This window comes from Chenopodium quinoa, unplaced genomic scaffold, assembly GCF_001683475.1.
Source record: "Chenopodium quinoa cultivar QQ74 unplaced genomic scaffold, ASM168347v1, whole genome shotgun sequence".
Lineage (NCBI taxonomy): Eukaryota > Viridiplantae > Streptophyta > Magnoliopsida > Caryophyllales > Amaranthaceae > Chenopodium > Chenopodium quinoa.
The window spans coordinates 205,614-220,532 of NW_018743975.1; the positions used below are offsets into that span (position 1 = coordinate 205,614).

General features: G+C 36.4%; 2 protein-coding genes across 4 annotated transcripts; one reads left to right on the forward strand and one right to left on the reverse strand.

Annotated features, from left to right (window-relative positions):
• Nucleotides 1–162: 162 nt before the first annotated feature.
• Nucleotides 163–7,373, forward strand: LOC110689621 (protein HIRA-like). 3 transcript variants are annotated; one of them, XM_021866388.1, is made up of 10 exons: nt 163–811; nt 1,344–1,616; nt 1,979–2,230; nt 2,357–2,754; nt 2,887–3,874; nt 4,401–4,611; nt 4,811–5,051; nt 5,555–5,677; nt 6,071–6,185; nt 6,498–7,373. In XM_021866388.1, exons 1-10 carry the CDS (start codon nt 704–706, stop codon nt 7,020–7,022), a joined length of 3,234 nt encoding a protein of 1,077 aa, XP_021722080.1. In that variant the 5' UTR covers nt 163–703; the 3' UTR covers nt 7,023–7,373. The 3 variants fall into 3 exon arrangements, with proteins under 3 accessions (XP_021722080.1, XP_021722081.1, XP_021722082.1); XM_021866389.1 differs by lacking the exon at nt 163–811 and having other exon boundaries at nt 1,531–1,616; nt 1,976–2,230; XM_021866390.1 differs by lacking the exons at nt 163–811; nt 1,344–1,616 and having other exon boundaries at nt 2,147–2,230; nt 2,314–2,754.
• Nucleotides 7,374–8,181: 808 nt separating this feature from the next.
• On the reverse strand, nt 8,182–10,189 carry LOC110689622 (peroxidase P7-like). Its single transcript, XM_021866391.1, has 4 exons — nt 9,856–10,189; nt 9,563–9,754; nt 9,028–9,193; nt 8,182–8,740 (listed from the first exon to the last, which is right to left on the reverse strand). The coding sequence occupies exons 1-4, from the start codon at nt 10,060–10,062 to the stop codon at nt 8,355–8,357; spliced, it is 951 nt and encodes a 316-aa protein (XP_021722083.1). The 5' UTR covers nt 10,063–10,189; the 3' UTR covers nt 8,182–8,354.
• Nucleotides 10,190–14,919: the final 4,730 nt, after the last annotated feature.

The following is a 14,919-nucleotide window of genomic DNA, read 5'->3' on the forward strand; positions in this document are numbered from 1 at the left end:
AATTAGATTATTTTTTTTAAAGTTGGAGGAAAAAACTAGCATAAAAAATTGACATGTGTCATTCTGTGTCTGTTTTAATATTATGTTATTGATATTACGAAATCACGTAAAAACCAAAACAACTTCATATAGGCTTTTTGCATTATTAATTAATGGCAAAAGACAATTACACAAACCCTCAACTAACATCAAATCATATTTTACTAATGTGATATTGTGAATTGCGAGTTGTGACGGCAAAAGTTTGTACTCTTTGGTAACCCTTGTTTGCTTCTTTCGATCTTTATTTTTCTCTTGTCTTTCATCATCCTTCGATCTTTCTCTTGTTTGTCAAAATTTGGCAATTACAAATCAATCTACCCAGATTCATTTTTTCAGGTTTTTCTTAGGTCTTTACTCTTTCTTTCTTTCTTTCAAAGTTCTTTCTTTTTCACCCCAAAGTTCTTTCTTCGACCGTTACAAAAAAAACACAGCACCAAAAAAAAAAAAAAAAAAGAAAAAAAAAAGGGGAAGAACACTTCAGCCTCAAGCTTCTTCCTTTACCATACCCACCTAGGGTTTTGCATTCCTAGGTCTAGGGTTTTTTTGGGTCAATTTAATTTGTAATAACCCATTTCATTAAAACCCAGTTAATGGGTTTTTGAGGTTTGGAGCAAATTTGGTAGATTTTGGGTATCAATCAAGAAGTTATTTGAAAAATAAGATGATTGCTGAAAAACCCAGTTGGATTAGGCATGAGGGTATGCAGATTTTCTCCATTGATATTCAACCTGGTGGTCTTAGGTTTGCTACTGGTGGTGGAGATCACAAGGTTATACCTCTATTTTTCTCTTATAATTTCCCAAATTATACAATTTTATCACTTTAGGGTTTCTTAATGCTCATTGTTACTTTTTGGTAATATAGTAATGTTGTCAGAAATTGGTAGAATGCTGTATTATTGAGCTGGGAAAATGTAAAAACTTAGTAAATTTACTGGCTTTTGCTAGGTTGCCTACTGAGAATTTGGAAACTTGTGAGCTATTTCATTGTCTTGTTAAATTCTATCTTGTTATTCAATTCTGTTAACTTTTAGGCTTACTGTTTTGATTTAATGTATTGGATAGTTTGCTTTCGAGTTTTTGTAACTGCATTAAACGTGTCTATTCAATTGTAAATATTTTGGAGCTTAATGCCGAGTATTGTTTAAGAAGTCAGTTGTGGTGATATGGAACAGCCGTTTCCTTTGGTTTTACTGGCTTTATCTCGTAAAGATAATTTGGCAATTGATTAATGATGTTATTGTCGGGTCGTTTGATTTGAAATATATGATAGATAATCTTTGTTGACGTCGGTGTTTCCAGGTAAGAATATGGAATATGAAATCTGTTGCTAGAGATTCTGAGGACGATCAGACACACAGAAATCTTGCAACTCTTCGTGATCACTTTGGTTCAGTTAACTGTGTCAGATGGGCCAAACATGGTCGGCACATTGCATCAGGGTCTGATGATCAAGTGATTTTGATTCACGAAAGGAGACCTGGTTCAGGAACCACTGAATTTGGTAGTGGTGAGCCTCCAGACATTGAAAATTGGAAAGTTGTCATGACTCTGAGGGGACACACTGCAGATGTGGTAATTATATATACTTTCTCTCCAGAACATGGTTTTTATTGTAACTACTTGTGCATGACATGAACCTAATTCAACCATACTCACATTCCCATCTTTAGAGTCAGATCAATATAATTATGTTCTTATCGTTTGTACAATGCACAGCTATATCCTTCAAAAGTTCATATATGGTGTGAAATCAGTAACATCAATCCCATGGCTGACATGTGCTTTTCTGCTACACTTAAATAATGCTTGATATTAACCAATGCTATTTCAGCTTACTGAACTGCCAATGGTATAATTCTATGTTTGTTTTCTGAAGCATGATTGGCTTTAACACGAGACTGTATGACCTGAGTATTTTTTCATGCATGAAGTAGGTTGATCTTAATTGGTCTCCGGATGACTCAATGTTGGCTAGTGGAAGTCTCGATAACACAATCCACATCTGGAATATGAGCAACGGAATTTGCACGGCAGTTCTTCGAGGTCATGCTAGTTTGGTTAAAGGTGTCACTTGGGATCCCATTGGCTCCTTTATAGCTAGCCAATCTGACGACAAGACTGTTATTGTATGGAGAACAACTGATTGGAGTCTTGCCCACAAGACAGAAGGCCATTGGGCCAAATCCGTATGATATCTGACCATTCTTGAAGTTCTCTTTCAAGTCTTTTCTAGAACTGTTTTCATTGATTATCCAATATAAATTTGCAGTTCCTTTGTGCGGTTATTTATGAGGAATCATATCTTTTTACAGCTTGGGTCAACATTTTTTAGGCGGCTTGGGTGGTCTCCTTGTGGCCATTTCATAACAACAACTCATGGTTTCCAAAAGCCTAGACATTCAGCACCTGTGTTAGAAAGAGGCGAATGGGCTGCTACTTTTGACTTCTTGGGACATAATGCCCCAATTATAGTTGTGAAATTCAATCATTCAATGTTCAAAAGAAATTTCTCCAATCCTCAGGATGTTAAAGCTTCATCTGCTGGATGGGCTAATGGGACTTCAAAGACTGGAGGAAAAGACTTACAGCCATATAATGTTATTGCCATTGGTAGTCAGGATCGTACTATAACTGTCTGGACTACTGCAAGTCCACGTCCTCTCTTTGTGGCAAAGCATTTTTTCACTCAAAGTGTCGTTGATTTATCTTGGTAATGTCTTGTGTCCATTTCAATTCTCCAAAATTTAATAATTGGACAAGTATTGTCTATTGCTATCTTCTTTTTTAGTTTAATTGTCATTACCCCATCTCTATCTCACATACCATTTTCTTTTGGAAACAGGAGCCCTGATGGATACTCACTTTTTGCCTGTTCCTTAGATGGTTCGGTGGCAACATTTCATTTTGAAGTTAAAGAAATTGGTCAGAGGCTAACAGACGACGAATTAGATGAATTAAAGAAAAGCCGCTATGGCGATGTTAGGGGCCGGCAAGCTAACTTAGCTGAAAGCCCTGCGCAGCTGTTACTTGAAGCAGCTGCGGCGAAGCAAACCCCAAGCAAAAAAGTTACTATGGATGTGCAGCAGGAGCAGGTTGCTTCAAAGCCTTCGTCTGATTTGGGGATTGTGACAAAGGCCTCTGAATCACATCTTGACAATGGAAAGAAAAATGGAGGAATAAACTCCGAGGGTTTAAATAAAGTGGCTACTTCTGCTCGTGTTTCTAGTCCTGTGAAGCAGAAGGAATATAGGCGGCCTGATGGTAGAAAAAGGATTATACCTGAACCAGTGGGTATGCCTCCGCAGCAAGAAAACATAACTGCTGCGCCCCAGTCTCAAGCACTTGATCTATCTCTAGCATCTTCTGATGGAAGAATAGACTTGAGTGCTGCTAAAGTTAGGAGAACCCTTGGAGCAGGTTCTGATGTTAAGGAACGTAGTGGGGTCACAGCCAAGGCTTGCTTTAGTGATAGTTTGGTCATTGAAAGAGTTCCAATTGCTTCAAGTAGAGATGACGGTATTCTTGTTGAATCTTCAAGCATTGCAAAGGCCTCAAGTTCTTTAGCTGCTTGTAATGCTAATCTTGCAATAAAGGTTGTAGATAAGAAGGAGGGTACAGATGCAATGCCACTTACATTGGAAGCTCGCCCTAGAGAGCATGCAGTTAGTGACATTGTTGGCTTGAGTAACATGTCACTGGTGAAGGAAACAGAAATTGTTTGTAGTAGAGGATCCCAAACTTTGTGGTCTGACCGTATTACAGGGAAGGTCTCAGTTTTGGCTGGAAATGCTAACTTCTGGGCTGTTGGTTTCGAAGACGGTTGCCTACAGGTAATCAAACCTTTCAAGATATACAGTATATCCTGCCTATCTTCTGATGAATGTGTACTATGTCGTCAACTATGTTGATTTAATTTGCAAAAGTTTACTTTCTTACAAGTCTTGTCTTTCTTGACACATAAACTTGCCTCCAAATATCCACCTTCTCCTGCTGCAAACTTTAAAACCAACCATTTCTTGCTGCAAGTTTTATCTATCCTCCTTTCCCCTGCTGCAAACTCTAGATATCCACCTTAGCATGATTGATTGTAAACTGGAAATCCATGTTTTTATTATCTTAGTGATCCGTAATTGGTGCTATTGGCCTTGCTGCCATTGGTTCCTCCCCTGAACTTTCGTATTTTTGCTATTGGCCTGTGTCTCCTGATGAGATCTGTCACATTGATGGGTTTTGTATTAGCTAAAACTTTTGTCATTTATCCTAACTGAATATTTGTTAAACATTTTCTTTGAAGTTAACGCAACATTCTAATGCAATCTTTGGTTGTGGGGTTTTCTGCTTATTTTGCTGCAAAAGGTGTACACAAAATGTGGAAGGCGTGCCATGCCAACCATGATGATGGGATCTGCTGCAGTGTTTGTTGATTGCGATGAATGTTGGAAATTGTTGCTTGTCACAAAGAAGGGGTCTTTGTATTTGTGGGACTTATTTAACCGAAGTTGTCTTCTTCAAGACTCATTGGCATCTTTGATTACTGCTGATCCAAATGCTTCTTCTAAAGATGCAGGCAAGTACAAAATTGTTGTTATTGCACAATTGAATTCTATAATGCAGGGAAAATGAATGAAGTTATGAAGTTTACTCCGTAGTATTTTGTCGTATCCTTCTTGAAAATTTATGTGACAGTTTTTTGTTTTTTTGAGTTTGGTTGAATTAACCTTGGCAGATAGCGTGGCAGATTCTGACCTTTTGCATGATCTCTTCAGCTGCTATTAAAATTATTTCCGCAAAGCTGTCAAAGTCCGGTTCACCTCTTGTTGTATTAGCCACTCGTCATGCTTTTCTCTTTGATATGAGTCTGAAGTGCTGGCTTCGAGTAGCTGATGATTGCTTCCCTGCATCAAACTTTGCAAGCTCCTGGAATTTGGGCTCCTCTCAAAGTGGCGAGCTTGCAACATTACAGGTGGATGTGAGAAAATTCTTGGCAAGAAAGCCAGGTTGGAGTCGGTAAGTCATTGATTAAACTTAATTTTAATAGTTCTCTTTTCATTTAAAAAAAATAATTCAGGCTTTGTATTACATGAAATATCATAATCCTGTTTAACTGTATATTGGCCATAACGTAACACAAAAGTTATTACATGAAAGAGGGGTTATTCTTGGTACTGCATGAGTAACCATATCACATAACATGGTCCCTAAAATCTCGTTGGGCTGTCTTACAGTTTGTTGCATTGGCAGATGCTATTCTATTTCAATTTTATGATTTTTTTACTTTTTTACTTTAACTTATTATGTAGATTTTCTGTGTGATTTGGAATCCTAGATATTTAGTTGGCTGTTAACATATCAATGCATGCAATAATTAGCATCCTGCGAACGGAGTATGTATTGACGTTGCAAATATAGGGGTGCGATCAAATTTGGAGTTGTAATTAAAATTGCTTCTTTAAGTAATTTGTTTCATATTCCCTCAAAAGTAAAAATATGTATATTTTCTGCCTTTATAGGGTGGCTGATGATGGTATGCAAACCCGTTCGCACTTGGAGGCTCAGTTAGCATCGGCTTTGGCATTGAAATCTCCAAATGAATATCGCCAATGTCTTATGTCATATGTTCGATACCTTGCCAGGTTTGTAGGCTTGTTGCCTTTTTTTTTTCATAACAAAAAAATTATTTTGCTCTAGTAAATGTTTTATTTTCTTACATAATTTCTCCCTTTTTTTTTTTTTTTTTGGGGGGGGGGGTATTTCTATGCTCTTTCTTCACCCCATAAGTGGAGCCTAAAGAATGGTTATGCTGCATTCATTTTAGGGAGATGAATTGTTTAATGTAAAGTGTCCACTGGGCTCTTTGCTGACTTTATTTTACCTTTTTATTATGATTTTTGACGGTGAAGTGGCCGTTGCAAGTTTAGTCTTGCACACGTATCTGTTTTCTGTTGTGAATGTATCTACTTCATTTTAGTTACCGTCTGGCTCTGTTGCTATCATTCACATTTGACATCCTTTTTGTGGGTTTACAGAGAAGCTGACGAGTCTCGACTACGTGAAGTATGTGAGAGTTTCCTTGGACCTCCTACTGGGATGGGTGGTGCTGCAAGATCAGACCCTAACATCGCGTGGGATCCTAGTGTTCTTGTAAGACTTTTACTTTTTAATTGCCTACATAATTTTAATGTATTTTGTATTAAATTTTTCTCTAGATCTTACCACCAAAAAGGGTTAAAAAAAACCTTGTAAATTCTGTTACTCCTAACTTGGGTTCTATCTTATATGTGTCAAGTCAGACATGGTTTGGACACTTGAAAGTTGAAAGACACTTTATATCGGACACCTATCCATGTCTGGTACAAGTACCCGGGTTAAAGTGATATTTTTTGCGAGATGGAGGGGATAGACTTTATAGGAGGTACTCTACTCTATGTGCATTGATGGGCTGGTTGCTTGCAGGGATTGAAGAAACACAAACTCTTGAGAGAAGACATCCTTCCAGCTCTGGCATCAAATAGGAAAGTACAGAGGCTTCTAAATGAATTCATGGATCTTCTTTCTGAATATGGAAGTGCCGAAACGCATATGGAACAAAACAACTCAATTCTTCCAACGACAGCCACGCAGACTACTGCCCGGGCAGATGTTATTCCGTCATTAAATGATATGCAACAAGCTGATCCACCTGTATTAAACCAAATAATAGACTTGGTCCCTCGAAAACTAGAACAAGTGGACATTACACCATCCACTGGAGATCACCAAATGGATCACTCCACTGATCCAACAGATCAAACAAATCAGAATACAGAAGCAGAAGATCTGACCTTAATCCCGGGAAAGGATGGTGTCAATTTAGTGATGGTGAAGGATCAGGCAAACCAGTTAACGTCGTCTGTGGAACCAGTAAATGCAGACGTGCCCAGGGCAGAGAAGGTAGTAGTAGCTCTGCCTGCCAAAGGTACAACTCTTAGTATGATTTAATCACAGTAGTTTTGGTCTTCAAGAGGTATGTAATTTCGAGGATTATACACATTTGGATATAACTCATATGTGAATGTCTCTGGGCATGTTATATTAGCAGGGAAGCAGGGGAGTTGGCCTCGAAAATGTATATAGAGATGGAATTGAATGATTGCTAGCAGTCTATATCTATACTATGTGTAATGTTGGTGCCGAGGTTGACTACCTTACATGGGCAATTGTCCCTGCACTTTTTAGGCTTTTGTAGAATTCTAGATAATAGCTGTGTAAATATATTAAAATAGCTGGAATATTGTTCAGCTATAAATTCTTGTTTTGAATTTTTGTTGGTCATTATATTACCATCTCTCACACACTCCTTGGCTTCCTGTGAAACACTATCTTGCAGCATTTTCCATTCTGTATGTGTGTTACGAAGACTGTCAAAAGTAAAATGAGATAATTGTCGGCAATTATAAGATATGACTTGGCTTAAAGAGAACGAGGGACTTTTACAGTTTACCATCTTATGAAGTGTTGAATAAACTAGATTCGTGTGGTGTTTGTATAGAACCATATTTGTTTCCAAGAGATCTCACTAAGTTTCTACCCAGATGTCAGGCCGAATTTTTTTTGTAGCAATTAGTAAGACTCCAATTTCAACAACAGCATGAATGTCCGTACTTCAACTTGATAATGTTCTCCGCTAATGGTGATATTACAAAATGTAAAACTGGACTTGTTGATCAACTTTTGTAAACTAAATGGGCAATTCTGTAACTTAAACTTTCTGGACTCAATTATGGAAACGTGTTAGTTGCAAATAGTTACAATGTTTCCTTAGTCCTAAATGCTAATGGTGATATACTTGCATTGCTTAGTGGCCAACACTTGGTAAGCTTTCATTTTCATCGATACGACTTGATTTTAAAGTATGCACAGGATTATAGTTTGATGTGATGGTTGGATTAACAGTGTACATTGCTGAGTAGATTAGCTAAAGCATATAGTAATTTTTTTTTTCCAAGTAGAGATTTATTGGTCCTGAATGCACAACCCTTATAAGGGCGAAAAAAAGATAAGGTGATCCCAAATTCCCAAACCCACGGCGCAAAAATCACTAGAAAACTGAAAAAAAATAAAAATAAAAAAATACAATAATAATTTTGAAAGAGAAGAATTAACACATATAACCATTATTCTTCATATTGACAGATTATAAATATTGCTGTCCAGTGTGGTTTATAATACTGTATAAAGTCTGCTCGACAGAATTACACAATAATAAACTAACCATGCCTTGGTATTTTCTTAATTGGATTGAAGTTGAAAAAACCATGCCATGGTATTTTCTTAATTGGTTTTATGGCAACAACGCCGGATTTCGCCATTACTTCCAGTAAGTGGCTTGATGTTCCCCATTTTAATCATGCTACGAGCAAACTCCTTGAAGAACTCGCCTTGCTTCATTGCATAAATTTTAACATAAGAATCAGCCTTATTTCCATTGTAAAGTTGCTGGTCTGAGTGAAGCAACCCCTTCTTAACCAGTAAATTCTGGTAGTACTTGTCATCAAATTGAAACCTTGTTTGATAGTCCAGGGGCTGCAAAACGTTGTCGCTTCCACTTCGAGGACACTTATTCTGTAGCAATTTAGCGAAGGAGGCATCAATATTGGTGTCATTGTAAATATGTGGCCGGAAACTTGTGCACCTAGCAAATCCAACTGTGTGCGCGCCTATACGTAATAAAGTAATAATTTATTGTAATGAAGATGAGTGGTGGTTGATAGTAATGGTAAATGGGAAAAAATTACTACTACCTCCATTTTATATTTTTTGCAGCTTTGGGGTATTACTTGTGAGATATAAAATATTCCAAAATTGCAAAAAATATAAAACGGAGGTAGTATCTCGTTATTATAACAACCATTTATTACTGCCTATCAAACAAGCTGATAATGCTTGAGAAAAGATGAAATTGTTTACTCGAGGGCAAAGAAAAAAGTATAGATATTAAGCGTACCAGAGAGGACCACCATGTCCTTGAATGATAAACCCACAGCGGCAAAACTGGAAGTGAGATTACTGAGATTGAATGAAGGTTGAGGTATAAAGGCATTGGCTGCACTTCTGTTTGCTGTGAGAGAATCTCTTCTTCCCAATCCTACTTTCCATGTAGGACCGCCATACTGCAATTGCCATTTTCATGTTAGCTAAGTAGCTTGTACTCCGTATAAAACATGTGAATATATTATTGCTTTATCTGTGGATGTCAACTAACTTATTTGGTTAAAGTCTTAGGGTAGGGTGGTTACCTAAGGATCAAATTCAGTCTACATCATTGCCTTTGCGGATCTCTCTAAACTAAAATTAAATATCATAGTTCTATTGAGTTATTTTACCCCTATGTTGAATCATCAAATATTACTCCTTAGTTTCATTTATTTTTTCTATAATTTCCTCCGAATGTACCTGAACAATTCACAAGGTATAACTAAGCACTTTCATTAGAAAATGAATTTGGGAGGGAGCAAAGAGTATCATTTAAAACAACTTACATAAACAACGGCATCACGAGCTATAAGAGCAAGAATATCAGCACAGGAGACTATTCCAGGGCATGCCTTCTCTAAATTGGCCTTAATCTGGTCCACAACCTCAAATCCGCGAACTGAGTTATTATTAGGTATAGCAGTTTTCTCACCAGTGAACGTTGAAGTATCATCTAGTAGAATTGATCCATCGCAACCCTAATAAATAAGCAAGGCATAAATAATCAACACTTAAACAATCACCTCTACATAATAGGATCAAAAGACTGCCTTATAGTGTGGCTGCCTTTTGCACTTACATTGACAAAGCAATCATGAAAGTGCAACCTAAGTAACGATGCTCCGACTCGAGCCTCGTTCTTTATAGCTTTTGCAACTCCTTGCTTAACAATACTAAGAGCATTTGGGCAAGAAGAGGAATAAAAATTTGGTGAAAGCTGGCCATGTCCACTCTGAGCAACAACAAAAACAATGAGAAGTAAGAAGTAAAAGTTGCCACAAGCCATTTTGGTTTATTTCAAAATCACACCGACAAATAATATAGGAGCTTGCTACTTTATAAGCAACCTAAACTTGACTGTGTCAACAAATTAATGGTGCATTATTTGTGTCTCATGAACAAGCTAATAAAGTTCAATACAGGGTTCAAGAATTATTAATGTCACAATCAAGTCAGTTTGAGTACATGTTCTATTGTCACTTTCCTATAAATAGATAAGGAACGTTGCATGATTTGGAGGTATAGAAAATGTTAAATCTATTCATTTGAATTTTAATTCAGCACTACATTACATATACTTCGAGATTTATGAAAAAATTATTATAGGAATTGCAAGAACGAGTATAAACTAGATTATTAAAATCTAGTCTACAATGATTTGTGACTTTGATACTTATACAAGTAAATTTTAATTTTTAGTAGAATTGCAACTATGATACTTTCTATGTGCCTTTTTTTTATGTCCCGTTGTATATAATTGGGTCAAACTTAAAAATTTAGACCGTAAATTTTTACTAATCTATAACAAGTGAATCTTATTGAATCCATCTCATTGCATATTTTATTTATACTTTGTATAAAATTTTTATATTTTTAACACATATAGAAATGAAATTATATACCATCTCCTTTCTTTAATAGTTGACACGTTTCATTTTGACACATATATTGAGAAAGTGAATGAAAGATAATAAAAGACAACAATATCCCAAAGACCAATCTTCCTCCCAAACTGACAATTGTGAGATTTGTGACAAATAAGACAGCTTGCTCCACCACCCTAAAACTACCACCGCCTTTTACACCGCTACAGAGTAATAATCAAACTACCACCATCTCTTGCAACACTAGCAGAATGGATTAATTACTACCAATGCTCTACCATCAAATTAATGTAAAATTCGAATTTATCAACAAATCCATGAAAACCAATTTGACTCAGATCTAAACTTACAAGTTAATTTTTTTTTTGAAGAAATTAAATCAATCCCATAACATACAGAGAGAGGAGAAGAAAGAGAAAATTGAACCCTTCCCGACCACCACCGTGGCACACATGAGTTGTGCTCAGGCAATTTCATGGTGTTACTCCTCAAAGTACACCCGCTCCCACTATGCCATGACCGGATCAAACGCTAGTGCTAGAAGGGTAAACTTGTCGTTTATCATTACAAAGCTTCCCCACAATAGAAACATGTCAACTAAATATAAACTTCCCAAAAAGGAATACGTGTCAATTAAAAAAAAAAAACGGAGGTAGTGTATGTTAAGATGCTCTTTGAAGATTGTGAAAAGTCATCTTTAAACAGGTTGATTGAAGGAGTCACAAGAATGCTGCAAAAAAACGGAATACGGCCACATAGTTTCCATCGGACATGCTCCTTAATTGAGGATCTCGTTAATAAGGGGTAGGGTAGCAATTCACAACAATCAACAACTCAAGGTTTACAAAAAACTACTTTGTTACTCTGATACTTTACAAAGCTTACTTTTAGCAATTTTGTGACTTTGATAGCTTTACTTTATAAATTGCAGGGAACAACTTAAACTGTAGGGAGCTTGTTACCCTCACCATGAGTTAAGAGTCCTCAAATCAGCTTTGGGTTAACCCATGGCAAAGCAATACTTATTGAATCAAATTGAAACGGTGTTGATTTGGCAGGCCAAGTAGGGTTGGGTCATCAAGTCTATTGAGTTTATATTAATCCAATCCAAGTTGCGAACGAATTAAAGTTTATTAATTGGATTTTTGATAATTTTTGGCATCAAGTTAGCTTACTATACATTTTAAAGTCTAATATTTAGCTTCTAATAGTATACCTTAATCATTGTTAAATCCTAGAAGACTATGTGATCAATTTGAATAGCAACTATGACACGGTTCGCGATCAGCACATCATTTCCACCTGCTGTACCACAACTATGGTCACATGTTAATATCATACTATTCTTATTGGTTTTATCAAGTTCAATCAATTTTTGATATTTAAGGAACTGGTTTATAGCAGGAAATATCCTCTTCAAGTTAAAATCTATTATGGGTTGTTTTTTTTGTGAATTAGATGCTTTTGAAATCTCTTGCATGCTCAATTTTATATTACATCTACATATATGCATATCCATTTAAATGCAACTGAAATAGAATGTCAGAAAAAACAACAATATCAACATCATAATAATAGTCTAAAAGACTAGAACCCATTACTTTGCTTATGGACAAGCCTAAGGAAAAATATATGCTTTATTATTATTACATGCAAGTACTGATTTACCCTGCATTAAATTTAAGGCCCTCCTAAAACAAGACATTCCAACAACACAGACAATAGGCAAGGGACAACATTACGAAGACAAAAGATAAGACAACATCTATAAGACACCCATAAGCAGTTCAATGTAGGGTCCGAACTCCGAAATGAAATAATATGTACAAAGACATCTCTTTTAATAATTTATCATCATTTCAAATCACTCACATTGATCCAAGGTCGACTCGATGTTATGTGTATGTCTTTAACGAACCTTCATAAATCTCTCCCTGTCCACCTAGTTAGCCAAACAGCTAATAATTAACCATAATACATGCTGAATTAACAACCTTAGCCTTGCTTTTTCGGATTTGGACAAACATAGCCTCATAAATATGTGATATTAATTTATTTTTTTCCACTATGATGCTTCAATATCAATCTCATTTTCAATGCATGATACTGACATCCCTTCAATGAGAAAATTGAAGAGTTACCTTTTAAAAAGAAAGAGGACATAAGCTTTCAGTATTGTATCAAAAATTTAAAAAATATTTTAAAACAAAATAAAAAGCTTAAGTACAGGTTAATCAAAGCACATACAATACATCACCTATAAGAGAATATGCAATTAAAGAACAAGTATACAAAAAACATCACTAATTACGAGCATAATGCACGTCAAGCTCCCAAGTGCATAAAATGATAATTGGACCGGGTCTAAATCTAGTAAAATCACACATTTGAATCAATCAACTAGACTCAAACAAATCCAAATACTTGTACACCCTGAAAGAACCTAAACCCACGATAAATCATAACCATAACATCCAGCTTATATATGTCCAATTGCTAATTCTACGAGCAACTTAGCCATTGCCTTTATGTCAACTATTTTCCAATCCCCTTTATGTCAACTATATTCCAAAGTATTCGGACAAGCAGCCTATCAGAGAAAAAAAGATATCACTAACCCAATTCCCAGTTATAAATGTGATTTCACTCTTCAATCTTTAAATTTACATTTCTATTGACAAAAGTGATCAATCATCCAATAACCTCTCTTAGCGTGATTCATAATACCTTTGGTTGGAATAACTCAGTAGTCCTAAACATCCAAGCAACACAGTAGTCACAGAGGACAGCACTATTATAAATTACCATCCCCCCTTTGAATGGTAAAGTATACCAAGTATAAACTACCTATACAGCAATGCAAAAATTCCAAATCTACTCTAAAACATGAAAATGGTCCCCCTAATAAGCTAAATAATTAATACAGATGAGAGTTTTCATCACATTGCCATGAAAATAATAATCCGTGGATGCCATCAAGGTAGTAGGCAAGGTCTTTGAAACCAAAATCAAATCTCATCTTCATCACTATCCTTGAACCTACCCTAGCCACAAGATGACTCTCTTCCAAAAATCTTACCCTAATTCCCAAGTCCTAACATCTCTTTTAGTAAATTGGCCAAGATAAGTATCAGTATCAGTAGTATATACCTGATGCAGTCAAAATTCTTCTGCCCATCATTTGGGTAAATTTGGATGCCAGGATTTTTCATGTAGTACCGTTGAGATCATCATACTCCCCCATTATTCACACACTCTCATCCTCAAACCAACAGCTCTCATCAAATCAACCCACAAATCAAATATACATAAAGCCATCAAAATACACAGAGAGCATCCCATATTCTCTCAAAACTCAGATACTTTAAAGCAATACATCATAACATCACTCATTCTACAATTTTAAAATCACAGTTTTGCTAGCACTACTCAAAGATAGAAAGGCCACGCTCGGTACCTAACACTACAAATACTAGAAAGCGTATATCCATTTTAGACCTTTCCTCATTTACTAAAGAGAAATAAAGTAGCAGCTATATACCAATACAGCCTGCAAATGAAGCTACCAAAAAAAAAATGAGGGGGGGGGGGGGGGGGGGGGGGGGAGGGGACTCAAATCTTTAACTTGTTTTCATGCAACCTTAGTTTTTGCTCCCATAACAAAGTCCAAAAAGAAGCAAATTGACTTCAATCTCTAGAAAGTTGAAGAGGGAAAACCAAAATTAATATAGAAATAATATTTGATGCTCATTTAACAGCAGTATGAACTTTGCTATTCCCTCCTCCCACCCTACCCTAAAAGCACCTATGCTTTGCTAAATGAGTGTAGCACTATGCCTTGGGTATAGGCAAAAGCTGAGGCACAACACCTAAGTGTGGCACATTGAATATGTTGCTACTAGCCTACTACTGCCCACGGGCATAAACAGGACCAGCCCTCAGGGGCGTTAGTGCTGCTGCTGCAAGCAAGTCCTAATGCTAAAATCCAACCCCCTTAATATGTATTAGAAGCTTTCTAGGTCTTTTGTTTAACTTTCCTAGCACCTAGACACAATTATTGCATTACTTCAATCCAGCGTTCACAAGGAAAATCTTGTAAATGCAAATTAAAGCTTTTACCAAACTCTCTATTCGATTGCTTATTTCTATAAAAATTGTGTGTTGTTGTAGGCCTTTATAGATATTGTGCCCTTCCTTGTTTAAAAGTGCCCCACCAAACAAGAGACCCTCCAAATTGTCGTCGGATCCGCTTGTGCCCG